We start from the raw sequence: 25421 nt of genomic DNA on the forward strand, positions 1-25421 counted from the left end.
CACTTCCGCTACCGCCGGTTCCGGTCCGCTCACTTCCGGCCCCGGCGGCCCCGCGTGCGCGGCGCGGGAGATGCGGCCGCTCACGGAGGCGGAGACGCGGGCGGTGTTCGAGAAGCTCGGGAAATAGTGAGGGGCCGGGACCGGGAGGATCGGGCACGGGGACCGGCAGGAATGGGCACCGGGAATCGGGCGGGACCGGGCGCGGAGAAGGGATGGGCACCGGCAAGGCCGGGCTGGCTGGATCCCGGGAGACCGAGGGTGTGGTGGCACCGGAGATCGGGCGGGTACGGCGGCAGGAGGGGCGGGCCGGGCTCACGGCTCTGTCCCTGCAGCATCGGGGAGAACATCCAGCTGCTGGTGGACCGGCCCGATGGCACCTACTGCTTCCGCCTGCACCGGGACCGCGTGTACTACCTGAGGTGAGCGCCGGGCGGGCGGGCAGCGGGCGGGCCCCGGTGCGGCCCGGCCGTGCCCAGCACCGCCCTGCTCCCGCAGTGAGAAGCTGCTGAAGCTGGCGGCCAGCGTCCCCCGGGAGAGCCTGGTGGCCCCGGGCACCTGCTTCGGGAAGTTCACCAAGTCCCAGAAGTTCCGGCTCAGCGTCACGGCCCTGGATTTCCTGGCGCCCTACGCCAAGGTGGGTCTGGGCCCCGAGCGGCCCCTCAGAGCCCCGCAGCCCCTCAGAGCCCTGCGGCCCCCCCACACACCCACTGCCCCTCAGGGCCCCACTGCCCCTCACAGCTCCCCAGCCCCTCACAGCCCTGCCGTCCCTGACAGCCCCCCAGCCCCTCACACACCCACTGCCCCTCAGGGCCCCACTGCCCCTCACAGCTCCCCAGCCCCTCACAGCCCTGCCGTCCCTGACAGCCCCCCAGCCCCTCACACACCCACTGCCCCTCAGGGCCCCACTGCCCCTCACAGCTCCCCAGCCCCTCACAGCCCTGCCGTCCCTGACAGCCCCCCAGCCCCTCACACACCCACTGCCCCTCACAGCTCCCCAGCCCCTCACAGCCCTGCCGTCCCTCACAGCCGCCCCTCAGAGCCCCACTGCCCCTCACAGCCCTGCCCCACACACACCCACTGCCCCTCACAGCCCCATGGCCCCTCACAGCCCCATGGCCCCTCTCCTGCAGTACAAGGTGTGGGTGAAGCCAGGCTCGGAGCAGTCCTTCCTCTACGGGAACCACGTGCTGAAGTCGGGTCTGGGCCGCATCACGGAGAACACGGCGCAGTACCAGGGTGTCGTGGTGTATTCCATGGCCGACGTGCCGCTGGTGAGCGCCTGGCCCCCGCCAGCCCCACAGGGGGATGCCTCACCCTCCTCCATGGGCGACCCTCCCTCACCTCCCCTTCACCCCCCAGGGCTTCGGGGTGGCTGCCAAGTCCACGCAGGAGTGCCGGAAGGTCGACCCCTTGGCCATCGTGGTGTTCCACCAGGCTGATGTTGGGGAGTACGTGCGGAACGAGGACACGCTGACATAAGGGACCCTCGGGCACCCCAGGGACTTTGCTCTGTGAGTGTTCCGGGCTGGAATGGACTGTGTTGTGCACCGTGGGTGCGGGAAGCCCACGCAGAGTGGGAGGGAAACGTGGGGAGCTGCCAGCACAGAGCCCTCAGGGGGCTGATGCCAGCACAGGAGGAGGGGCCCTGGCCCCAGCCCTGTCACATAAAGCCTGATCCTTTTTTTTCAGTGCCTGTTGTCTGGTGTGGGGGTCCAGGGGGAATCAGTCCTTGCTCCTCCTGTGGGGAATGTGACACACTGGGGTGTGTCTTGGGGGACTGATGAGGTTGGGGGGAGCCTCAGAGTATGAGGACAAGCTTCAGGGGAGGGAGGGAGGGAGAGCCCAGCAGCTTTTAGTCTCACAGAGTCAGGATGGCTTGAGCAGGCACCAGTTGCTCCCCAGACTCTGCCAGGGGTTCCTTTATTGGGAGTCTGGTAGAAAAGGCCCATTAAGACACTAATGATGGGTAGGGATGTGACAAACCCACACAGAACTCAGGTGACAGTGTGGCCTTTGACTTTTCCTGGGGTGATGCCAGGGCTGAAGCTGAGGCAGGAGCAGGGAGAACTCTCCAACCTGCTTCTGGAAGCAGAATCCAGCCTTTGCTCCTACTCTGAGGTGGGACAGAGTGGCAGCCAGGTGACCTGGCTCTGCAGGGGGGTCCCTGCCCTGCCCTAGCACTTCTGGCTGCCCGAGGTTTGCGCGTGGAAGAGGCGCTTGAGGAAGCAGAGCTGCAGCACCCCGGAGAGGACAATGACACAGCTCTGGGCCATGGACCACCAGTTGATGTAGTTGTAGTTGGACTCCAGGAGGAAGAAGTCAGCCCCTTTCCTCATCCGGGCAAAGTTGTAGAAGCGCCACATGTGGAAGGTGTGGGTCTGCAGCCTGTGGATGCTCATCTGCAGGAGAGGCAGAGCCGTGCTCAGAGCTGCCCCTGGGGCTCAGTGCTGCACTCAGTGCTGCACTCAGCCCAAACAAAGGCCCTGTTCAATGTCCTGGGCAGGACTTGCCCATCCCTGCTCTGCTGGGGCACATATGGCCCCTCTGACCCTCACCCCAATTGCCTCCAGTGTGTCGTTCAGCTCCTTCCTCTCTGCTGGCTGCTTGTGCTCCATGTTGTAGTCATCATAGTACACACCAAAGTTGAGATACACCTGCATTAAGCCAAAGTGGTTTTGCTGGTTGTCCAGGCAGAGCTGGTAGAAACCTGCAGAGGGAAGAGGGTTGTTGGTCCCTGGGCCCCAGGGAGGCATATCCTGAGTGCTCAGGATTGCAGGAGCAATCAGTGCTCTGGGAAGCCCTGGCTGGGCAGGCTCAGCTGCTGCAGGGGCTGGGGCTCACCTGTCTCCTTGGTGACGAAGTTGATCTGTCCTCGTACATCCTGGGACACTCCAAGCTGGAAGCCATTGGGGTCTCTCGCTGTGACCAGGATGTTCCTGTTGTTGCCAATCCCCGTGGCCCGCTGCACCTGGAGGCAGAGAACACCCCAGGGGAATCTGTGGGTCACTGTTGTGTCGGGGATGGAGCTGTGCCAAGCCCTGAGGACGTGTTCCTGTGGGGCTGCTCTGCCAAGCACAGAGCTGGGGGAAAGCTGCCACTGCCAGGCACAGCTCTGCCCTGGCTCTCCTTCAGCCAGCTCAGTGTAAACAGGAGATGAAAGGGCTGGAGTTTCCCCTGTGGGAAGGGGACAGCTCAGGGACACGCTGTGCCAGGCCACAGCCTGTAGCCAGGCAGTGAAGGGCAGAGCTTCCAGCAATGCCAGAGCTCCACTTCATGGGCTTAAACCTGGTAGTTTAAAAAATGCATGGGATTGATGACAGATAGGGATTCGATTGGTTATATTAGGAAGATATTCTTCCCAGTGGGAGTGGGGAAGAATATCCCAGTGGAGAACTGGGCACAGGGTGCCCAGAGCAGCTGTGACTGCCCCATCCCTGCAATTGTCAACCCTTAGGCTGGACAGGGTTTGGGGCAATCTGGGAGAGTGGAAGGTGTCCCTGCCCAGGGCAGGGGATGGAAGGAAATGATCTTTCAGATCCCTCCAACCCAAACAATCCCATGATACTGCCTTAAGAAGGGCACAGTCCCCGAGATACCGTGTGCCACAGGACCAGCACAGGGTGGGTCCAGCCCAGCCTTTCCCTGGCTCTGTCAGCGACGTCCCAGGACACGTCCCCAGCACCCACCTCGTAGCTGAAGAAGAAGTTTCCTCCCTGGTGTGAGAACTGCCAGAAGCACTCCACGCTGCCAGCGGGGATGACGATGGCGAAGTCGTAGCGGTCGGCGCCGCGGAACAGCGGCTCCTGGCTGGAGCCGCTCAGGGGCTCTGTCCTGGGGCAGCCAGCGGGGCCCAGCAGAGCCAGGAGCAGCAGCAGCAGCAGCATCCTCCTGCTCCCGGGGCTGCAGCACTCGCTCCCCACGCAGGGCAGGGCAGGGCAGGGGGGCACGGGTAATCAATCATTAACCGCGGCTCAAGGTGATCTGAGCGGAGCTGCAGCTCGGACGCCTGCGCTGCCAGGGCAAGAGCCTGCCCTGGAGAAGGCAGGAGCAGGACAGGGCTCCTGCCAGCGGGGCACCACCAACGGGCACTGCCTCCCACTGGGCAGCAATGGCCCTCATCTCTGACCTGCTGCTCCTGCTGCCCAGGGCTCTCCAGGGAAGGGATTTACAGGAGGGGAGGAAAGTGCATGGCCACAGCCAGGGGACAAGGGACACTCAGTGCAGCACCTGCAGCTGAAGGACAGAGGGGGAAGCAGCTGGTCCTAGACAAGACTTCTCCCAGCCCTGGCTTTACTGGATGGCAGCCAAGAGAAACTTACAAAGTAAATTTAAATGTATCACCCCTCACCTAATCCAGAAACTCCCGTTTCCCATGTTTCCTGTGTCACAGCTTCAGGGCAGCGCTGCTCCCGACCCAGCACTCCCAGAGGGGAAGGGAAATCCCCAGGTTCCTGGGGCAGTCCGTGCCCCTCTGCTGCATTTCCACCCACGAGGCAGAAATTCACACTTTCACAACTCTTGATAGTAAACAAGAAAGGAGCTTTATTTTACAAATGACTGTTCCAGCTTTGGCACTTGAAGGCAGGAACGTGTGGCACCCTTGGAGCTCACACACAGCAAGGGTATTACCAGGAAAAGTCCAAAGAAAATGTGACCAAAATCAGATAGAACTAAAAATTTTAGCATGGAAACAACCAACAGTTCCAAGTACTGAAACACAAAGTAATTTTATCTTTTTAAAGCCTCAGAGCTGGAAGGGAGGAATTTCTCCTCACACATTTTTCCCCCATTAATGAATAGGGGAAAAAGAAAAAAAAAAACCCAAGTAGATCCTCTTGCCTGGATCTCTTCCCCACAGAAGTGCTGGGACCCAGTGCTGCCTGTTCCACAAGGGAGTGATGGCAAACAGATGAAACAAGTGATTCAGTGAACAGACAACAAACACAAAAAAATAGGTACCTATGAGATCATCCTCTGCTCACACCTGAGCAGAGCAAACAGCTGGGATTCATTCCAGAGGCTGCACTGGTCAGGTGGGCAGGGAAGTCTCAGTCTAAATTCGTGCTGAGAGGCTGCACAGCCCCTGCCATGTGCAGCACGCTGATCTTGGCAGATGCAGCTGGAGCACACGGCTCCTGGGTTCCTTTCACTCATGGTTTTGGTGTCAGAGGGCCTTGCCACACTGGCACTGCACTCTGGTCCAGCTTCCAAAAAACAAACCAAGGTCCAAAAACCAAAAAGAGAGTCGCGTGGCTCCCGGCTTCAGAGCATTCCCAGTTTCTTCATGGTCCGCCAGCGATCCTTGATCATCACTGACGTGCGGTTCCTGAAGGGGAACTTCAGGCAGATGGTTTTCCACCTCCCTTCTCCGTACTTCTTCACCCCTTCCTTGATCCACTCGCTCTCCTCCATGGTCCATTTCTACAAAGAGCAAGGAAGCAGCTGCATGGCAGGGAGCCTGCTTGCCAGTTCCTTCCCTCGCCACCCGTTCCAGGAATGGCAGACAGGTCCTGGCAGCTGCACACAACTGCGTGGCTCCCGGCTTCAGAGCATTCCCAGTTTCTTCATGGTCCGCCAGCGATCCTTGATCATCACTGACGTGCGGTTCCTGAAGGGGAACTTCAGGCAGATGGTTTTCCACCTCCCTTCTCCGTACTTCTTCACCCCTTCCTTGATCCACTCGCTCTCCTCCATGGTCCATTTCTACAAAGAGCAAGGAAGCAGCTGCATGGCAGGGAGCCTGCTGCCAGTTCCTTCCCTCGCTACCCGTTCCAGGAATGGCAGACAGTCCTGGCAGCTGCACACAACACCCCAGCACTGCAGATGTGGTGCAGCAGCTGCCCTCCTGCGGGCCAGGAGGAGAGCTCCTGGTGGCACCAACGTGGGACCTGTTCCTGGGTAACAGCTGCCAGATGTGTGTCCCCACCTGAACAACAACCTCTCCAGCACGAGGGGAATTTGGCAAACCTTACTTTAAACCATCAAAGAGACCTGAGGCACATTCCCAGTGCCCTGCAGGCAGGACAGGCACAGCTCCAGCCTCTTTTATCTTGGAGGCTGTAGGGACACTGCCCCACTGCAGGGCCTGCTGGAAGCACCTGAGGCTCCACATACCTGTTTCTTGGAGCTGGAGTTGTTGGAGACTTTGTTTTTCTCAAGTGATGCTGGAAAACAAGGTAGAGAGTTACATTTCCCATAATTTGGGAGGTACAGACCTCCCTGCCCAGGGCTTAACTGCTAAGCTGTGCAGTCAGAGCACCTTGTGACAGGCTATACACCCAGTTCCTTTATCCCAGCCTTTCCACTGGATTTCTGGTTTCAAAATTCAGTCACCCAGGCAGCAGCAAGGCCCCTGGGAGTGACTCCCATGCCAGGATTGGTCAAGGTAATCCCTGCCAGGGGATTCTCATACTTGCATTTGCGAAGAGCTCATCCTCATCACTCCAACTGTCCTTCTCCTCCGTGCCACAGGAGCTGTTCCACCTTCCTTGGAAGGACCTGAAATTAGGTGAGAGTCAATTACTTTGGCTACTGGCTCAGGAGAAGGTGTTTTGGGGAGCAGGTGCAGGGCCACCAAGCAAGCAGAGCCAGCCTCTGGACACTGCATTTCTTAAGAGGTGGGAAGCAAGAGAAGGATGCTCCTACAGACAGGCCAGTGATGCTGAAGCTGGGAGAAGTGTGGAAAAACACATGTTCCCTGTACTGGAATCACCCGCCAGGACCAGCTGCAGCACCTCACTAGCAGCAGGACCTGATAATTTTCTCCTCTTCATTAACCCATAATTAATTTTAAAGCCAAAAGGAGAGGGTTTGCTGTGCCCAGTTCCACACGGGCTGGCAGGCAAGGTCAAACACTCATCCTGGGACACAGGGCAAGGGACTGGTGCTCAGGCTACCAACATCAGCAGGACAAATCTGGGGGCAGAGCAGACAATACCACACGAGAGGGGCTCCATACTTCTCACTCTGGGCAGACAGGGGCTCATCAGGCAGTTTTGGAGCAGGTTTGGAAGCAGAAGAGACCACATGCTCCTGGGAAGAGTCGGGGCACTCGCTCGACTTGCTGGACGAGCCGTCCAACTCCACGATCAGATTGCTTATGCTGAACAAGTTTTTGATGTTATGGGGTATTGCAGTAGGCTCTGAGGTCTCAGAAGCTTGATTCTCCACTTCTCTGCATCTCTTGGTTCTGTGGGATACAGAAGGAGACAGTTGCTTGGGGGAAGGCAAGTCTGTTTCATCCAGTTTGCTGAAAAGGGCGTCCGAGTCCCCGGAGTCCGACAGGATCTTGAAAGCTTCTCTCAGAACAGAAATCCCACACGAGGTTACAGCTCCAGGGGGCTGCCTACAAAATAAACACAACCAGGAGGCTTGTAGGGAAACCACCAAGAGAGCTCTGCTGCCCCGAAATGCAGCCTCGCCCTCCACTGGCATTCCCAGCTCCTGGCCCCGCAGTGCAAATCCATGGAAGGGGGCATTCCCAGCCCTCCAGCACTCCCTCCCACATGGCACAGTGTCCCAGGCAGCAGGTGTGGGGAACACACATTCCTGCTCCACTGCCTGCTGCCATTCCCAACACTGCTCTGTTCCAGCCACTGCTCTCTCCCTGGTCACTGCAGCACCTCCTGTCAGCCACTGAACCAAACCACCTCAGCACCCTTCCCAGGATCCACCTTTGGCCTGGCCTGGGCAGGCATCTGGGGAGTTAGGAGCTGCCTGGACAGGGGATTACCCCTTGGAAGAGAACTTGAGGCCAACTGCATCCACAATCTAGAGCCAGACTCCTCTGCCCACCTTTGTGGTTCCCTGGTGGACACCCTGGGGAGGTCTGGGGCTGCTGCTGCTGGTTCTTTAGCTACTTCCATAGGCTCTAGAGTGCCCTTCAGGGTATCATATGCTGCTGTTAAATGTTCAGGCGTTGCTGCTGGGTCAGTGACTACTTCCATGGGTTCCACAGCTGCAGCAGGGCCACTGGCTTCTTCCATAATCTCTGGAGCTGCTGTGGGACCAGCTGCCCTTTTTGCAGGGCTGGGAGCTCCCTCCAGGTCTTCTGTTGCTCCTGCTGGCTCTGGAGCTCTGGCTGGGCTCTCTGCCCTTGCTGAGGCCTCTGGAGCTGCTGCCTGCTCGTGCAGCCCATCTGCAAACTCCGAGGGTTTGGCTTTGTGCTCCGAGTCCAAAGTCTTCTTCAATAGCTTGAAGACACAAAAAGCACAGCACCATCAGAGAGATGATTCCTCGCGCTCCCATCCCATTCCATCCCCTCCCAAAGGCGTTCCGTGGATGGAACAACTTGTCTGACCACCTAAACCCCTGAGGAATGGCTGAGCTGAGTGCTGCAGTGTCCCCTGCTGCAGCCCCAGGCAGCACGCACCGTCAGCAGCGCCGGCTCCGAGTCGTCCACGTAGCCCTTCAGGAACTCGAAGATGCTCTGCTGGAAGTCCTCGTAGGAGAAGTTTCTGACCTTTGGATGAGAGGGGTTCTTCTCCCGGATGACAGCCAGCCACTCATTCCTCTTCTTCTGGAGAAGAGATTCAGGATCAGAGGATCAGGTAAGAATGCTCCGGGCAGGGACAGGGGAAGCAGTGACAGCCACAGCAAGGACAGGGACAAGGACTGGGCCCTTCCTGCTTGGCATTCTCCAGGCACGACCAATTAACACCTGACGAGCCTGGGAAAAGGCCAGAGGAGCAGCACAACCACCTCATTGCAGGAATTCTCCTTGCCTGCAGTGCCCAAGGTCCCTGCAGGAGCAGGAATGGGAACACCTCCCAGAAAATGCTGGGAAGGGGAGCTGGAGGCTCACCAAGGGATAAATGGTGATGCCTGGAAGGCCGGTGTGAGGGAAGGTGTGAGGGAAGCTCAGTGACAGAGGGGACTCCAAGGTGACAATCCAGACCTGCAGCACTCGGGGACCAGCACTCCAGAGGGATTGTTTCCATTTGGGCCTCCTCACCCCGAACCTCCCAGCACACATCAGACCCCCTCTGGACACACCAGCAGCTCCCACGTCATTCCAGCACGGACTCACTTGGTTTCTGGGCTCCTTCCCCATGTGCTTCTTGACAATATCAGAAGCTTTTTCAAACTCCTTGTTTCTGATGCAAACCACAACAGCCTGCAGAGGAAAGCACAGACTGAAGCAGGGCACAGGGAGCAGCTGGGTGCCAGCTTCCCCTCAGAACTCCCCCAGCACTGCAGGTAGGAGCTTGCAAAGAGGGAACCCCACACGTGAGGCAGCTCCCACCATCACCCACGTGAGAGAAAAGCTGCACCACGGATTTACTGAGAAAGAAAAAGATCTCACAGCTTCCTTCACCATCTTCTGCACAGCCTCCATGGTCCTGTCAGCCACAGAGAACTCCTCACGGATGAAGTCCAGGACAAGTATGGCCGACTCCAGGGGGGTCAGCTCTGACTCCTTGTCGAAGGTGCAATCTGTAAGAATTGCATCTGTACATTTGGGGGGTCACAGCCCTTCCCTGCAGAGCTGGTAGTTCACCTGCACAGGTGGCAGCCATCCGCCCCACGGGTGTGCCACAACCCCACGGGGCCGAGGCACTGCCACGCGCCTCAACTGCAATTCCTGCCCCCGACAGCCTCGGGAAACCGGAGGAGCACCTGAGGCAGCCCCAGGTGCCCAGCCCTGACCCGGGGCAGCATTTTGGAAGCCCTGAGGCCGAGCACGAGTCACCAGGCTCACGGGTTTGCCTGCCCCGGCTGCTGCTCTCGGCGGCACAGGAACAGCCCCGGGGCCCTGCTCTGTGCGGGGACGCGGACACAGGACGGGGGCAGGAGGAGCGGGCTGCAGCAGCACCGGGCCCCGCAGAGCCCGCGGGAAGGGCTGGCCGCCTACCGAGGTTCTCGCCCTCCTCGACCCGCGACAGCAGCTGCATTATGCGGAGCATCTGCGCCATGTCCGGCTCCCTGTCCAGCGGCCGCACGAGCAGCGCTGCGGGACAAACGGCGGGTCAGGGGGGGGAGCGGCCCGGGCCGGGCCCCCCCAGCCCCGCCGCTCCCCGGCCCGGCCCCGCGCACCCTGCATGATGTCGCGGAACTGGCGGAAATCACGGTTGCGCCCGGAGCGGTAGGCTTCTATGGCCCGGTGGAAGTAGAACTGCAGGACCCAGCCGTTCACGGTCTTCTCAGGGAGTCACGCCATCCCGGCCCGCTGGGGCTGGGGCTCGGGGTCCCGCTCCCGCCGCGCCGGCCGCCGAGACGCCATCGCGCCAGGCCGCAGCGCGCCGGAAGTGACGACAGCAACGCGACGCCGCCGGACTCTCAGCGCGCGGCTTTATCTAGCGGGCTCCTCGCCTACAGCTCCCGACGTGCATCGCGCACATTCCGCCGCGCCTACAGCTCCCGGCGTGCATCGCGCCAAACCCGCCGGTAAGCGTTGTTCGCCCTCTGGCGGCCGGGAGGGGAATGGGCGGGACCCGGCGGGAAGGGCAGCGGGAACCGGCGCAGGCGGGGGCACGGCCGGTCCGGGGGTACGGCCGGTCCCGGGGGGCACAGCCTGTCCCTGGGGCACAGCCGGTCCGTGGGGCACAGCCGGTCCCGGGGGGCACGGCTGGTCCCGGGGGCACGGCCGGTCCGTGGGGCACAGCCGGTCCGGGGGCACGGCCGGTCCCGGAGGCACAGCCGGTCCGGGGACACGGCCGGTCCCGGGGGCACAGCCGGTCCGGGGGCACAGCCGATCCCGGGGGCACGGCCGGTCCGTGGGGCACAGCCGGTCCGGGGGCACAGCCTGTCCCTGGGGCACAGCCTGTCCGTGGGGCACGGCCGGTCCGGGGGCACAGCCGATCCCGGGGGCACGGCCGATCCCGCACGGGCAGCGCTGGGGGACAAGCGGCGGGTCGGGGGGGGGAGCGGCCCGGGCCGGGCCCCCCCAGCCCCGCCGCTCCCCGGCCCGGCCCCGCGCACCCTGCATGATGTCGCGGAACTGGCGGAAATCACGGTTGCGCCCGGAGCGGTAGGCTTCTATGGCCCGGTGGAAGTAGAACTGCAGGACCCAGCCGTTCACGGTCTTCTCAGGGAGCGCCGCCATCCCGGCCCGCTGGGGCTGGGGCTCGGGGTCCCGCTCCCGCCGCGCCGGCCGCCGAGACGCCATCGCGCCAGGCCGCAGCGCGCCGGAAGTGACGACACCAACGCGACGCCGCCGGACTCTCAGCGCGCGGCTTTATCTAGCGGGCTCCTCGCCTACAGCTCCCGACGTGCATCGCGCACATTCCGCCGCGCCTACAGCTCCCGGCGTGCATCGCGCCAAACCCGCCGGTAAGCGTTGTTCGCCCTCTGGCGGCCGGGAGGGGAATGGGCGGGACCCGGCGGGAAGGGCAGCGGGAACCGGCGCAGGCGGGGGCACGGCTGGTCCGGGGGTACGGCCGGTCCCGGGAGCACGGCCGGTTCGGGGGTACGGCCCGTCCGGGGGCACGGCTGGTCCCGGGGGGCACAGCCGGTCCCTGGGGCACAGCCGGTCCCGGGGGCACAGCCGATCCCTGGGGCACAGCCGGTCCGTGAGGCACGGCCGGTCCCTGGGGGCACAGCCGATCCCGGGGGCACAGCCGGTCCGGGGGGCACAGCCGATCCCGGGGGCACAGCCGGTCTCGGGGGTCACAGCCGGTCCCGGGCCGGTCCGTGGGGCACAGCCGGTCCCGGGGGCACAGCCGGTCCCGGGGCCACGGCCGGTCCCTGGGGCTCGGGCTCGGCCCGCTGCCCGTCCGACGGGACCCACAGCAGCGAAACGCCCACTGCAAGTGCTGAGAGCCCTGAGCGGGTGTGTCACCGGGGCAGGCCGAGGTGGGTTACACCCGCGTCACCCGAACCCGGCAGTGCCACCCTGGGTTTTGCCTTTTCCGTGGTCTGCCCGGTGCTCTGTGCTGCCAGTCCCCCTCACCCGGAACGCAAACCAGCTCCCCTGGGCAGGGTTTCGGGGCACAGATTGTCCCACAGGCGCTCCGAGCTGGGGTGATGAATTACAAGTCCTGTCTTCCCGGTGATCTCGCTGATTCCCCGGTGCCTGGAGGCGAAGGCACTGGCAAGCTGATCCTCGGGATCATGGCGTGGTTCTCTGCCACTCTGGGGTGTCCTGCTTGGACACGTGTCTCCTCGGCCCAGGGGACATTCCTAACGCTGTCCTGGAGGCTCTCTCACCTGAGATGGAAAAGCACGTGAAAATTCCTCTGGCGTGAGGTGATCTGGGATCCTCCCTTCCCTCTGCCCCAGGCCAGGCGAGGAGGAAACACACACATGGGAAAAATCCGTGTGTCAGATGGAAAACAGAAAAACTGGGAGGGATTTTTATTGGCAAACAAAGGAAGATAAAAATAATCTGTGTGAGGCAGAAGGGTCGCCCGGGGCGGGGGCACTGCCCTGGGGAGCAGGGTGGGAGCGGGACACGGCTTGGAATGCGAGAAGGATGCGGCACCCACAGCTGCTTCCTGGGCTGAGGGGAGGGGACCGTGCTCTGGCCCAAACCCTTTTCCACGTGGAATATTCGTGGACAGAGCGGTTTTGCTCTTCCTCTCTCACAAGAAGCAGGAGGAGGTGGCAGGGTGGGACCCTGGGATTTCGGCTCTGTCCCCTCCTTGCAGGGAGGGGCCGATCAGCCCCAGTCCTGCTCACAGCCCTTCAGGCACTTTGCTCTCCTGGGCAGAAAATCCCGTGGATTTCAGGGAGCTCGGTGACTTCGGCCCCTCTGTGGCTCCACGTGGATGTGCCAGCCGCTTCAGCAGGTCCCGCTGGCCCTGCACAGGTTTTAGCACTTTGAGCAATTTCATTCATTTTTGCACAAAGGTCAGGAAAGGGAGTTCTGGATCCTCTCCCAAGGGAAGCAAAGCAGGATTCCTCTCTGAGACACCAGGACAAAGCCACTCGAGAGCCACCTGCCTTGGCCAAGCCAGGTTTCACTCGGGGAACTCCCCGTGCCTCCTTTTGCTCCCTCTGGGCTGCCATCTCCCCCTCCAGTGCCCTCTGGTGAAGGTGTTGCCCCTCTGGATGTTCAGGAGATCACCTCCCGTCCTGCCAGGCTTCCCATGAGATCCACGAGGCCTCTGCAGCTCCTGGGAGGGTTTGGATGGGGTGGTGATGTGAGAGATGTCACAGGAACTGTGATCCCCCAGCAGAGCTGGAGGAGGTGACAGTTCCCATGTTTCTGGAGCTGGGGAGGGCACAGCATTGGCAGCCCAGCCCAGGCTTCCCTCCCTCACCCCTTCAGGGTCTGCCCTGGCCAAGTGTGTTAACAGCAGCCAAACAAGCCTGGAATGGTGAATTCCAGAGAAAACACAAAAATGAACCCAGCTTTGCTCCCTGAATCGTCTCCAATGAACAAAGAGGAAGCAGGGATGGTGGAAGCAGGACCAGGAATGCCGGTGGCCTCACTGTCCGGTTTCACTGAGTCCTCCTGTGGTGTCACCATCAGTTTTCCAGGAAAAGCTTTGGAGTTCCAGGTGCCAAACCAAACACCGGGCAGGAAGGCACAAACTGCAGCCGTGCTCGTGCACTGGAGCCTCCCCTCACTGATTTATGGCTTTTGATGAAGTGATTACAGATGAAAGAAAATATTCCAGGGAACAGGATCTGCATGTTGCCGTGGCCTCGTGCCTGTCACGTCCTTCTGGAGGAGTTAGAGCAGGAAACAGGGCAGGAAAACCACCGGGGTCCCTGTCAGCAGGCTCTGCTCTCGCTGTGCTGGAGCACCAGGCAGGACAAAGCTCCCAGAGCAGCCGGGGCTGCCCGGGATCCCTGGCATGCCAAGGCCAGGCTGGGCAGGGCTGGGAGCACCTGGGACAGTGAAGGTGTCCCTGCCATGGCAGGGGGGGCACTGGGGGAGCTCCAAGGCCCCTTGCAAGACCATTCTGGCCTTAGAAAAGCAGGGGAGAGCCACAGAAAACCAGGGAGCAGGGGACAAGGGAAATGTGGAGGAGGGTGGTGAGATTTCTTTGAAAACCCACAGAGAAACCCTCCAGGCATGAGGGACGGACAGAAGGAAGCACAAAGGCACCTGTTAAGAAGCCCAGCAATAGATGACAGAAACTGAAGCAATCTGAGCAAAGGTAACTCATCCCACTGGAGCTGGGCTGGATCCAGAAGGAAAGGGAAGGATCTAGAAGGAAAGACATTGGTTTGGAAAGGTGCCAAGAGCAGGGCACAACGAGGAGCTGGAAACACTGCACTGTCAGAGGATCCTGGGTTACACACAGAGCAAGGGAAACAGCCCTGATGACTGGGAAAAGGTAGACAGAAAGGATCAAAAGGAGCAGCAGCTCAATATTTAATATTTAATAAATATTTAATATTGACTAGGTGACTGTGAGAGGTTTCAGAAGAGGCTGAGCCTTTTACATCCCAGTATCTGGCTTGGTGGATGCATGGACTTGTGCAAACAGAGAACTTCCCTTGAGCTCCCTTTAGCGTGCAGAGGGATCTGTGAGCTGCCCAGCCGTGAGCCCGCTGCACTCTCCCTGCTCACACCTCCAACCTGCAGCCAGCGCTGGCCACAGCTCAGCACTGACAGCACGGGTTCTCCTCCTCAGCACTTGTTCAACAAACGTGCACCCGTGCAAGTGCAAGGAAATAAACTCCACGAGTGCCAGTTCCCAAAGGGAAACCATCGGCTTCGTGAGTTACTCGGCTCCCTGAGCTTCTGAGCCTCACCCTGCTCTGCACGGCTGGAGGGAGGAGAATTACCCACCTGGTCAGGCCGCTTCCGAGGGCTGTGGGTCACCCCTGTTTCACAGACGTGCAGGAGGAACTGCAAGGGACCGGAAAAGCTGAGGGCGGGCTGCTGAGGGGCACCGCAATCTCCGGTGGCACGGGGTAACAGGGAGCCAGTACTGGGGGAGCGGGGACCTGAGGGGAGTCTGAGGGGGGAGCGGGACCGGCGGGCCCGGGACTGAGGGAGGAGCGGGACCGGCGCTCCCGGGGCCGAGGGAGGAGCGGGACCGGCGCTCCCGGGGCCGAGGGAGGAGCGGGACCGGCGCTCCCGGGACCGAGGGAGGAGCGGGACCGGCGCTCCCGGGGCCGAGGGAGGAGCGGGACCGGCGGGACCGGGACTGAGGGAGGAGCGGGACCGGGCTGAGGACGCCGATCCCGGTGCCGCCTCAGAGGCGACGCTCGCGCGCCGTTTCCCGCCTTTCGCCCCGGCCGCTCCCCATTGGCCCACGCCCGCTGCCGCGCCCTCCCATTGGCTGCGCCGGCAGCGCCCCCCTCTGAGTTGCTCCCCATTGGTCCCCGAGCGCAGCGGAGACCGCGCGGGGCGTTGCCATCGCTACGGCGGGCGGCGCGGGTCAGGCCGCGCGTTCCGCGGAGCCGCGCCGGGCAGCATGGAGGGCGGGCGGCGCGGAGAGGCGGCGGCGGCAGCGGGCGGGGACGGGCCCGCGCCCGTGTTCACCCTGGAGGAGGTGGCGAAGCGGAACTCCAGCCGTGAGGCCTGGCTGGTGATCCACGGGCGCGTCTACGATGTCACCCGGTTCCTGGAGGAGGTGAGGCCTGCAGTGGGGCTGCCGCGCCCGGCCCCTGCGCGCTGAGGGGAGCGGGGAGAGGCTGCGGGGTCTGTGGGGCCGAGAGCGGCGGGAGGGCCTGGGGCGGCCGGGCTGCCGTGCGGACAGAGATGCCGGGGCCGGCGGCGAGAGCAGGGGGCGGGCAGGCCCGGCCGCGGCTCGGGGGGTGTCGGTGTCCCGGGGCAGCTCCCCGGGCCGGGCTGTGCGGGCTCTGCCGGGCCTCACGGCCGCGCTTCTGCCGCCGAGGGGCGGACGGGATGGCGGGCCACGGTGGGCAGCCGGGGGCACGGGCTGCGCTGGGCTCCTCTGGGGCAGGTCGGGGTTCCCGGGGGGTCTGTTCGGGCAGGTCCCGGGGAGGCGCCGGTTTCCTTCAGTCACGGGCCTCACTCCCGAAGGGTGAGCGGGGCCGGGGCGCTTGAGCAGTTTGAGTGCGAAGGCTGCAGGGACACCCAGACCTCGGAGGAGGTGACGGTGATACCGCAGCCACCCTCTGCTGCTGCCCCGAGGGGACCGCGCACCAGGGGTTTGCAAACAGTGCAGCTCCTGCCAAATCTCTGGTTCCCTTGGCTGTGGGGACAAAAAAATCCTTCAAGACTCGCTGCTTTTGTCTTCTGATTTTGAGAAGGTTGAGAGTGGTGTCCTAACTGTTGAGAGCTGGAAATGAAATGGGAATAAACAGTAACAAAATAGTAATGCCCAAGGGAATGGCATGAAGTTGTACTAGGGGAAATTTAGGGTGAGTATCAGGAAAGGTTCTTCCCCCAGAGGGTGCTGGCACTGCCCGGGCTCCCCAGGGAATGGGCACGGCCCCAGAGCTGCCAGAGCTCCAGGAGAGGCTGGACAGTGCTCCCAGGGTGGGAGTGTTGGGGGATCAGTGCAGGGCCAGGAGTGGAACTCGATGATTCCTGTGGGTCCTTTCCAGTCAGAATATTCTGTGATTCTGTGGCTCTATGAAAATCTCTAAGGGCTTTATCCCAGCTTAAAATAACAGCAGAGACTTCGTGGCATTTGCAGGGCAATGTACAAAGGTTGGGCTGAACCAGCTCCAAAGAAGGCACTTCACTGAAATGCACTTGTTCCAGCTTGTTGGTTCTGCTGCTCTGAATTCAGCTCTGGTTTCCCTCCAGGCCCACGTGGTTGAAGCCTGTGTGCTGTGGAGTGACAGAGCCACTGGAGAGGGTGCAGGTGCATCAGGAGAGGGGATCACCTGGCAGCTGGAGGCTGTGCCTTGCTCTGCAGCTCTCAGTGTTTATTTATAAAGTTGGACACAATCTGGTTTCTTCTTTGGGTCCAGACAATGACCAAATCACAGAATTGTCCAGGCTGGAAAATCCCTCCCAGACCATGGAGTCCAACCTGTGCCAAATCCCCACCTTGTCCCCAGGTGTTCCTTGGACACCTCCAAGGGACTCCAGCACCTCCCTGGGCAGCCCCTTCCAATGAACAGCCCTTTCCATGAAGAAATTCCTGCTGGTGTCCAAGCTGAGCCTGTTCTGGCCCAGCCTGAGGCCGTTCCCTCTCCTCCTGTCCCTGTTCCTGGGAGCAGAGCCCGACCCCCTGGCTGTCCCCTCCTGTCAGGAGCTGTGGACAGGCAGAGGGTCCCCCCACGCCTCCTTTTCTCCAGGCAGGACAGTTTGGTGGGATGAGATGTGCAAGGTGGAAGCAGGACAGTTTCATGGGAGGGAGCTGTGGGTGCACAGAGGCTAAGTAGGTGCAGGGGAAGACCAGGCAAAAACTTGGAAAAGCCATTTACAGCTGGTTTCTGAATAAGAAAATGCTGGGTTAGGGTTTAGGAAGAGGCAGAACGAGCTGGAGCTTGGGACAGCAGATGCAGGAGCTGTGAGTCTTGTCTTACACTTGTCTCTGCTGTGATTCAGAGTGGGGACACTGCAGGGAGGCTGAGTCTTCACCTCGATGTTCTCTCTAAGATGGAGCCTGGGACCTGCTCCCTGGGACACCTTTGGAATTATAAGTGAGCCCAGAAAACGCTTCAGTCCCTCCAGCAAGTCAGGCTTAGCAGTGCCCTGAGTGTCACCTTGAGATGGTGTTTCACCCTGAGATGATATCTCACTCTGTCCTTTCCAGGCCCTTTTCCCCATTTGTGTTTTTCTGACATAAAAAGACCTACTTGGATGAGGGAGAAGAATAAGGGCACTGTTGAGCTGTGCAGCATGGCTGACACAACACTGTGCTGTGCACACCCCTTGCTGGCACAGGGGAGCTGTAGATCAAGGCCTAATTTATTGGCAAAACTCCTCTTTGTGTCTGTTACCCTCTGGAGTGCTGGGAGTGATGTGCAGCCACAAGGAACCAGGAGTGCTGGTGTGCTCTGGAGCTGCAGCTCTCTGGGAGCCAGGAGTGCTGGTGTGCTCTGGAGCTGTAGGCACGGGGAGCCAGGAGTGCTGGTGTGCTCTGGAGCTGCAGCTCTCTGGGGAGCTGGAGCTGCAGAGCTCAGGTGCTGTCGTGTGCCCCCCTGCCCCGTGTGCTCACGGGAGCAGGAGCTGCTGGGTGCCCTTCCTGGCCTTTGCTCACAGATTTGGCTGGCATTGCTGAGAGCACTGGCACGTTCAGGGGCTGGGGTTGTGCAATCCTGAAGAAGTCACCGCTGAAAGGCTGAATTTGGCTTCACAATTCCTGCAAATTACACACTGCAGGTCAGCCAACCCAAAATCCCTGTGCTGCTGAAGTGTAGGCCAGTTAAAGACTCCAGTTCACATTATGTGTGATAGGAGTAACAAGATATCTGCCACATAACAAAATCTACTGAATTGTAAGAACACAAACCAGGAGTGTGCAAAGACAGCAGCTGAGGTGTTGCAGGTGTTTCTGGGAGATGCAATCTCCTGTGCTTCAGAGAGCCTGCGAGTGCCTGAAATGAAAGGGGATTATTTTAAACTCTAAGAGAGCCTTATGGTGATCTATTTTCTCCCAGATCTGGGTAACTGGACCGCACCAGGGTACCTGTTATTGCTCCTGGCTGCAGTGCTCTAGATAAGCAGGTGCAGGCTGTGTGCTTGGGGTGATGGGGGTGGAGGGAGGCAGCTGTACCTCCTGCAGGTGCTCTGGGGTCTGTCAGGCTCACACTTCACCACAACAGTATCAAAATCTGGGCTTTTAGCTTGTGCACTGTAAGAGACTTACTTACGGTTCTGCTGGAGGGATGCAGTTTCTGTCCATTTTCACTATGTCTTGGGAAGTCTGGAGATCCACGTTTCTCCAGGAAGCTCTGTGTCTGTTATCTGAGCCCCCAAGCCACAGCAGCAGCCCCCAGAGCTCTGTGTCTCAGCACACGCTGCCATTCCTGATCCCTGTGATAAGTGTGAGGAGGAATCCATTTCCAGTTTCCAGGTGGAAGGAGCCTGGGTTGTGACACCACTGACCCAAATCGCTCCCTTGGTTTCAGGTATAGTGTTCTTCAAGAGGAGGAGGAGCACCAGGCATCTGAGTTTCCTCATGCTGACTTGCTCCAGCTTGGCAGAGGTGTTTTTGGAAAACCTTTTCCCTGCCTTTTCCCAGCTCTGTGCAGGATGTGTGGATCATTCCTCCAGGTGACTGCTCGTCCTGGTTCTGCACTGGATGGTGCTGGCACATGATTATTGCACAGGAATACTCTTCCCTCTCCTGGTTTATTTCTTTAACTCTGGGCACTAGGAATGAAAGTTTCGCTCCTCCTCAGCCTGGTGATCTTATCTCTTACCTGACACAGTGATCTAATTAGTCCTGGAGCTTAGTGTTGCTGCTGAGCTCCTTTGTGTCTCCAGCAGGTCTGTACCAGCAGTTCCCAGCCAGACATTTGCAGACAGGTTCTTGGAGTTTGTGGGGAAGGGACTCCAGGCTCTCTCCCTGTGGAAATTTGGGATGTGCTCTCAGAGGCCTTTGCTGCGTGCCCTCAGTTCCAAGTCACTGTTACTGAAGTGTGTGCTGAAGGTCCAGTGACACAGAGAACCCATTTTTTTTGTCACCTCTCTCCTTGTTTGCTTTTGGCTGTTTCTTGTCAGAAACTGACATTTTCCAGCCATTGTTTCCCCTGGAAGTAGTCTCCTTCCCCCCCACAGTTTGCAAGTTTCCATGTTTTCCTGCAGCAGCTGAGCTGCAGATTTGGGCAGTTTTGTGGCAGAGTCAATGACTTCCTGTACAAATAGTCTGGGGTTACGTTTGCTGGGCTAGGACAAGGTGGGAATTGTTTGGCTGCAGCAGTGCTGTCTGGAGAACAGAGCCCTTCAGAAACAGGAGATGCCAAAATATTTTGAAGGTCTTTTTCTTTTAGGCTTGGAGATTGCAGTGGAAGACAGATGTGCACGAATAAATAATTGTGGATTTAGCAAGTGCATGGAAAGGCTTCAGAGCCAGAGATGTAAAGAAGAGTGAGCTTTACTGTTCTCCTTCTCTCTTGAATTTTAGCCTTCCTCTTGTCTCTTGCCTGTGGAGAGACTGGACGCCACTGAAAGATCCACTGCACGTTCCCTGTGGCTGCTGGGTTTTGTCTATCCTTCTAGGGTGAATTAATAGGAAAAAAAGGTTATCTGCTTAAAATTCAGGTATTTTCCTGTCTGAAATATGAGATTTCTGGTGAGACAATCCTAAGGAGTTACTTTAAAAGTCTTAGATAAATGGGCAGCTTTTCAGTGGATCTTAGCTGGAAGCTGGACAGTTGTTCTGTGTGAACAGGTGACATCCAGCAGTCCCTGATCTGTCTCCTCTGGGACTGAGCGAGCCTGAGGGTTGGTGTGGGAGAAGGGGCAGCCAGAAAACTGCAGCTGGACACAGGGAATGAGCCATGGAGCCTCACCTGGTGCCCCAGCTCAGCCACCTGATAACTGCCTGTGGCAAACTGTGTCCCTCCACCTTGCCCTTTGTGGCTCCTGAGAAATCTCTGTGTTGGTTTGGTGACATACTGGATAATAAAGGGCTTTATTCCAAATACAGAGCTGTGATCCAAGGGTTGCAGGATTGCCTGCAGCAACCCACCGGCACAACTAAGGGGGCTGGTTTGTATCCACCCTGTGTTTGGTACCAGGGGGGATGGCCTGGAGGGAATATTCAGACTTTTGGCAGCAAAAGCAGATGAACTGAAGGAAGGGGGGGGTGGCAACTGCTCTGTGTCTGTGGGAAGGAGAAGGATGTGACAGAGAAAAGGAGGTGTGTTGGTCCTTTGATCTGAAATGTCTCTTCTCCAATTCAAGGCTGGTTGCCTGAAGCCCTGGAAAACTGGGTTAGTTCCTGTGAGTGCCCTGGGATGTGTGACCACTTTATTGGTGTAACTGGATTAGCTGGTGGTTCACACTCGGGCTGGAAAGGGATTGGCCTTTGCTAGGTCTGTGGTTCGTGCTTTCCCTTGCCAGGCTGTTCCTGGAATTGTGACATGGACAGTGGACAGAGCCCAGCCCACCAGAGACAACAGAGCCACACCCAGGCTTTGTGCCAGTTCATCCCATCTGAGAGTCAGCTGTGACCAGCTGCCACCCACAGCAGTGGCACTGTCACTGTGGAGCTCCCTGGGGAATTGGCTGTTGTAGCTCTGAAATCAGTGTATGGTATTAAACAGTATAATTTTTGTGGTACTTCATGGTTTCCTCCCCTCACGTCCCTGGTGGTTGCACACAGGATCAAGTTCAGTATTGCACTTCGGTGTGCAGAGTCAGCCAAACACCATTTTTGTAGTACCTGAAGAAGTAGAATATCCTTTCCTCCAGTGGTGTCTGTGAATTCCTGAGGAGAGGCTGGGCAATTGAACCTCTGGCAGATTTTGTTGATGGTGTTGCTTGAGGCATCCAGAGGTGCAGCTTGGGAGGAAGGCTGATGACATCCTCAGTGCCTTTCTGCATCCAGCCCTTGGCTCACCTGGACTCTTCTCTTCCAGCACCCAGGTGGAGAAGAGGTCTTGCTCGAGCAAGCTGGCAGAGATGCCACTGAGAGCTTTGAAGACGTGGGGCATTCCACAGATGCCAGGGAAATGCTGAAGCAGTACTACATCGGAGAGGTCCATCCGGTGAGTGCCTCGTGTAACCCCCAATAAGTGAAATAAGTTAGTAGCTGAGGGGCTCAGGCAGTGCCTGTGTTGTCCAGGGTTTCTGTTGGAGAAACTGAACTAAATTAGTCTTCTCCTTCCAGCATTCAGAACAGATTTCACACTTCATTTAAATCGGGGCACTTAAGCTGAATTCACGGGTTCCCTCTGTAGCTGGTGGAAGCATAATCCATCTTTGCCTTGTAATTCTGAGCTCAGGAGGGTGAGCGTTCCCAGGGGCACAAACACCTTTCTGCCTGCCTTTGGGTGCCAAAGGAAGGACTTCTTTGAAAACTGAGCCCAGGCAATTACCTTTGTACAGAACAATTCCCTCATAAAGGCTGCAGCCTTCCTTTGAAGTCAGCACTTACCTCTTTCTTCTTCTTTTTCCGCCTGACAGAACGATCGTGGAAAGGAAGCTTCTAAGGTAAGCTCTCAGCGTTTCAGTTTTCTGCTTTTATTTAATGTCACATGTCTTTTGGAGGTTTTTCCCCCCTCTTTTTTTCCTGTGGAGCTTGTGGCTTTATGTTTACGCAAACTACACTTGAATAAAGTTCCCAAGCAAATTCTACCTTTGTTTTTGTTCTGAACCTCAGTGGGCACCTCAGTGTGAAATTGGAAGTGAGTTTTTGTGCCCTTTCTCTGCTGGCAGCAGTGATGTTTTTTCCACACCTTGAGCCACAGACCATTTTTTGCATTTCTGGCTGTGTCCTGACCACGGAACTGGTTTCCTTGTTGTTCCCTCCGAGCCAGGAGACAGCAACAGGGGCTGGCTGGCAAACAGGAATTCTCTGTTAACTGCCTCAGGGATCAGTGGTGTTGCCTAACACTCAGGTACTCCTGGACTAGAACAGGGCAGAGTGTTGCAAAAATGCCTTTGGAAGGGATGGGGAGAGGGAAAAGGCAATAAATAGAATCCCAGCTGGGAGGTAAACATGTGCCTCGCAGCTGGCTGGGCTGGGAGGCCTGGACAGGGCACAGCTCTGCCTTCAACAGGGCTTTCAGGAGATGTTCCTCTGAGCAGGACCACTTGCAGAGCAGCAGAAATCCAGATGGGAACTGTCTGCAGGGAAATCAAGGGTAGCTCAGGCTGGGTAAAGCCTATGCTTAGATAAGGAGCTGTGTGATTATGTACATATTCACCTTAAAATGTATTGTTTCATTCAACTCCGATTCATGCTGAAAATGTGCACAGAAATCAGTGATGATCAGAGTAGCTCTCTTAGGTCTGAGTTAAATACTTTATTCAAGTATTTTTCTCTTCTGATCAATAAGTCCAGCATGTTATGCACAGCTGAGGGCTCTCTCCAGAGCGCATCATCTGTATTAAAAGGAGGTTCCAGTGTAATTTAAAGATGGCAGCAAGAGAGAGAATCAGTAATGTACAAATAAATAAGGGGGAAGCACAAAACCACCCCAAAACTGTGATGCAATAAGCAAAGCCTTATTTTGAGAGGGGTGCAAGTTCCAGCATGAAGCTGGTGACTGGGTGGGACCAATTGGATTGATGGAAAGAACATGAAGATGACAGCAAACATCCCCAAAAACAGCCACACTGGTGACAGGGGGTGTTTGGGAGAGGAGGGTTATTTTCCCTCTGTATTTGCGATCACACGTTCAGGCTTGTCTTATTAGCACACGTTTAATGTTTCTTTGTTCCCCTGCTAACTCACTCTTTCCTCCTCCAGAATCCAAGCAGGACATCCTCAGGCCAAACCAGGTACAGTATCTCCTGAAAATAAGAGTGACAAATGGAGGGCTTGGGACCCTGTTTGTAGAGCTGCATATGAACTCCAAAGGGCAGGAATATCCCTGGGGATGTACTGCAGTGTCCTGGCAGCAGATGCCCCAAAGCAAGTGTCAGAGTGTGCACCTCCTTGCTGGATGTGAGCCTGGCTCTGCTCTGTGCTGGGCAGAGCCAGCATCCCAGTGTTTGGAATTCTCTGCCCCAGGTGCTGCTGTTGCACGGCGCTGGCTGCACCCCTGGAACCACAGGGGTTCTTTGGGTGGTCGCTGTGGGCCGAGGGGTGGCACAACACAGTGATGGGTGGGTTTTTGGAGGATTTTACCATGATCAGCCTAGTCTAGTTGAAAATCCTTAAAACCAGCTCAGGGCCCTGGTCTCCTGCAGCCCGTGCAGGAGGTTTTGTTCAGGAGGCTGCTGAGGGTGAGCCTGTGGCTCTGGAGTCTGAGCAAGGCAGATTTACTGGGGCACAGCTGTTGCCATCCTTGAGTCAACAGCCTTGTTTGTACAACACAAATTACAGCCTGACTTATTTAAGGAAAATAAAACCAAACCAACAACAAACCCCCCCCGCTGGTCTCTGGATGTGCCAAGCTGGAAACTTCAGCCATCCAGCTGCTATTTTATAAGACACAAAGCCACACTTGGGCCTCTCCTGGGGGCTGGCAGAGCCTGTGCACGGGGACAGTGGGGCCTGCCCCAGCTGTGGCCGTGGTTAGGGGGCCAACCTGTGGGTACAGCTCCCAGGCATTCCCTGGATGTCTAACAAGGGGTGAATATTGGGAATGGATTATTAACTAGGTGCTTTCTTCTGGCTTCTGTGGTGTGTGTGTTTTAGTTTGTTTCTTTTTCTCTCCCCGTAGTTTCTGGTCGACATGGCTGATCCCCATCTTCGGAGCACTGGTCTTAGGTTTAATGTATCGCTATTACATGTCGGATGGGAAAAGCTCCTGAGCTGGCCTTGCTGGGGCCTCAGACAGCCTGAAAAGAGGGAGAGAGAGTGTGTGTGTGCAACACGTGCAGTTCTGCTGCCCTCAGCCTTCCTGCCTTGCTTTTAGCTCTGAGTCTGTCAAGTGATGTTGATAGATCCATGGGACCAAGCTAATTCCAAACTCTATCCTAACTCTGGGACCTTCAGATCTTTGTACTTCCCTCTTGCAGTGGCAGGGAAAGAGGAACTTCTGTTATTCCCTGACATTGGTGTGATGTCCCTCGTGCTCTCTCTCGCTCTTTCTCGCTCTCTGACATAACCCCCAGACAACCTTTTCTCTCAATGCCTTTGCATTAAGCCAGACACCTGAAAGCTGCCCTGGGCCTGTGGCTCTGCCTCAGCCCTTCACACAGTCGGGAATCATCTGCCAGTTGTCTCCAGCCCTTGCCAGAAAAGATGTCCAAGGCTTTGGTTCCACAAGAACGTTCCCAGAGCGTGCAGGCAACACTAGTTGGAGTGGCAGGGAGCTGTTGGTTTGGCCACCTCTTTCTCTTCCTGTCTGTTTTTAACGGTTAAACAAATACATGGATTTTAAAAGCTGTTCTGTTCATTTTGTAATGTTTGTACTTGTCCCTTTGGAATGTATATCCTGTGAACAACTTACATTGAATCCTGGTTGGTTTGGGTGTTTTCGTGCTGTGCGTGGCAGAGCCAGTGGGAACTGGCATGTGGCTTCTGGAAATGCAGATTCTTCTTTCTCCCTGAGGTCATGATCTGACACATGTATGGGAAACTCAACTCATTCTTACGTACTGTGAATGTGCACCAGATGGGGGAAACAATTAAATCTGGTCTCTTCTCCCAAAATGAAAAGGGAAAAGAAATCCATTTGGGATTTGAGGATAATGCTGGTTTTGTCTGGGAATAGAGGAGAGTGTTTTCCTCTTGCCCTGTTTTTTGTGTGTTGTGCAGTCGGCCTTGAAGTGCAGACAGTGCACAGTTTGCTTCCTGTGCTGAGGCAGGGACCTTTCCAGCTCTTGCAGCACACTGATCTGGGGCTTTGGGATCTGTGAAATAAAGGGAAGTGGTGTCGTGGTGCCCGCTGCCCTTCAGCAGAGCTGTGCCACCAACACTGGCTCCTAATCCAGACCTCCAGCACAGCTGTTCATCCCGTGGGATTGCAGCAGAAAAGGGCAGTGATACCCTGGGGTCCTGCTGTGAAAACCTCCCACGGGTTGTGGGGAT

At 57.8% G+C, this 25421-nt stretch overlaps 4 protein-coding genes across 11 annotated transcripts; 2 read left to right on the forward strand and 2 right to left on the reverse strand.

Annotated features, from left to right (window-relative positions):
* Positions 1-12: 12 nt before the first annotated feature.
* On the forward strand, positions 13-4940 carry NIP7 (nucleolar pre-rRNA processing protein NIP7). Of its 3 annotated transcripts, none has more exons than XM_041400428.1 (5): positions 13-126; positions 333-419; positions 496-634; positions 1131-1271; positions 1360-1683. In XM_041400428.1, exons 1-5 carry the CDS (start codon positions 71-73, stop codon positions 1477-1479), a joined length of 543 nt encoding a protein of 180 aa, XP_041256362.1. In that variant the 5' UTR covers positions 13-70; the 3' UTR covers positions 1480-1683. The 3 variants fall into 3 exon arrangements, with proteins under 3 accessions (XP_041256362.1, XP_041256361.1, XP_041256360.1); XM_041400427.1 differs by lacking the exon at positions 13-126 and adding an exon at positions 4391-4940 and having other exon boundaries at positions 133-419; positions 1360-1511; XM_041400426.1 differs by lacking the exon at positions 13-126 and having other exon boundaries at positions 133-419.
* TMED6 (transmembrane p24 trafficking protein 6) lies at positions 2158-4366 on the reverse strand. The gene is made up of 4 exons (XM_041400429.1): positions 3687-4366; positions 2842-2968; positions 2556-2707; positions 2158-2399 (listed from the first exon to the last, which is right to left on the reverse strand). The coding sequence occupies exons 1-4, from the start codon at positions 3882-3884 to the stop codon at positions 2175-2177; spliced, it is 702 nt and encodes a 233-aa protein (XP_041256363.1). The 5' UTR covers positions 3885-4366; the 3' UTR covers positions 2158-2174.
* Positions 4941-5536: 596 nt separating the features above from the next.
* On the reverse strand, positions 5537-11248 carry TERF2 (telomeric repeat binding factor 2). 6 transcript variants are annotated; one of them, XM_041400431.1, is made up of 10 exons: positions 10921-11248; positions 9854-9949; positions 9305-9450; positions 9029-9115; positions 8372-8515; positions 7795-8192; positions 6959-7345; positions 6413-6498; positions 6115-6164; positions 5537-5703 (listed from the first exon to the last, which is right to left on the reverse strand). In XM_041400431.1, exons 1-10 carry the CDS (start codon positions 11105-11107, stop codon positions 5545-5547), a joined length of 1740 nt encoding a protein of 579 aa, XP_041256365.1. In that variant the 5' UTR covers positions 11108-11248; the 3' UTR covers positions 5537-5544. The 6 variants fall into 6 exon arrangements, with proteins under 6 accessions (XP_041256365.1, XP_041256367.1, XP_041256364.1 ...); XM_041400433.1 differs by having other exon boundaries at positions 6959-7189; positions 8372-8518; positions 10921-11246; XM_041400430.1 differs by having other exon boundaries at positions 8372-8518; positions 10921-11245.
* A 4015-nt stretch (positions 11249-15263) lies between these two features.
* Positions 15264-24774, forward strand: LOC121333984 (cytochrome b5). Its single transcript, XM_041400832.1, has 5 exons — positions 15264-15476; positions 21355-21483; positions 21902-21928; positions 23190-23221; positions 24109-24774. Exons 1-5 carry the CDS (start codon positions 15318-15320, stop codon positions 24197-24199), a joined length of 438 nt encoding a protein of 145 aa, XP_041256766.1. The 5' UTR covers positions 15264-15317; the 3' UTR covers positions 24200-24774.
* The last annotated feature ends 647 nt before the right edge of the window (positions 24775-25421 follow it).

The sequence above is a fragment of the Onychostruthus taczanowskii genome, unplaced genomic scaffold (genome assembly GCF_017590055.1).
Source record: "Onychostruthus taczanowskii isolate IOZ18803 unplaced genomic scaffold, ASM1759005v1 scaffold18, whole genome shotgun sequence".
NCBI lineage: Eukaryota > Metazoa > Chordata > Aves > Passeriformes > Passeridae > Onychostruthus > Onychostruthus taczanowskii.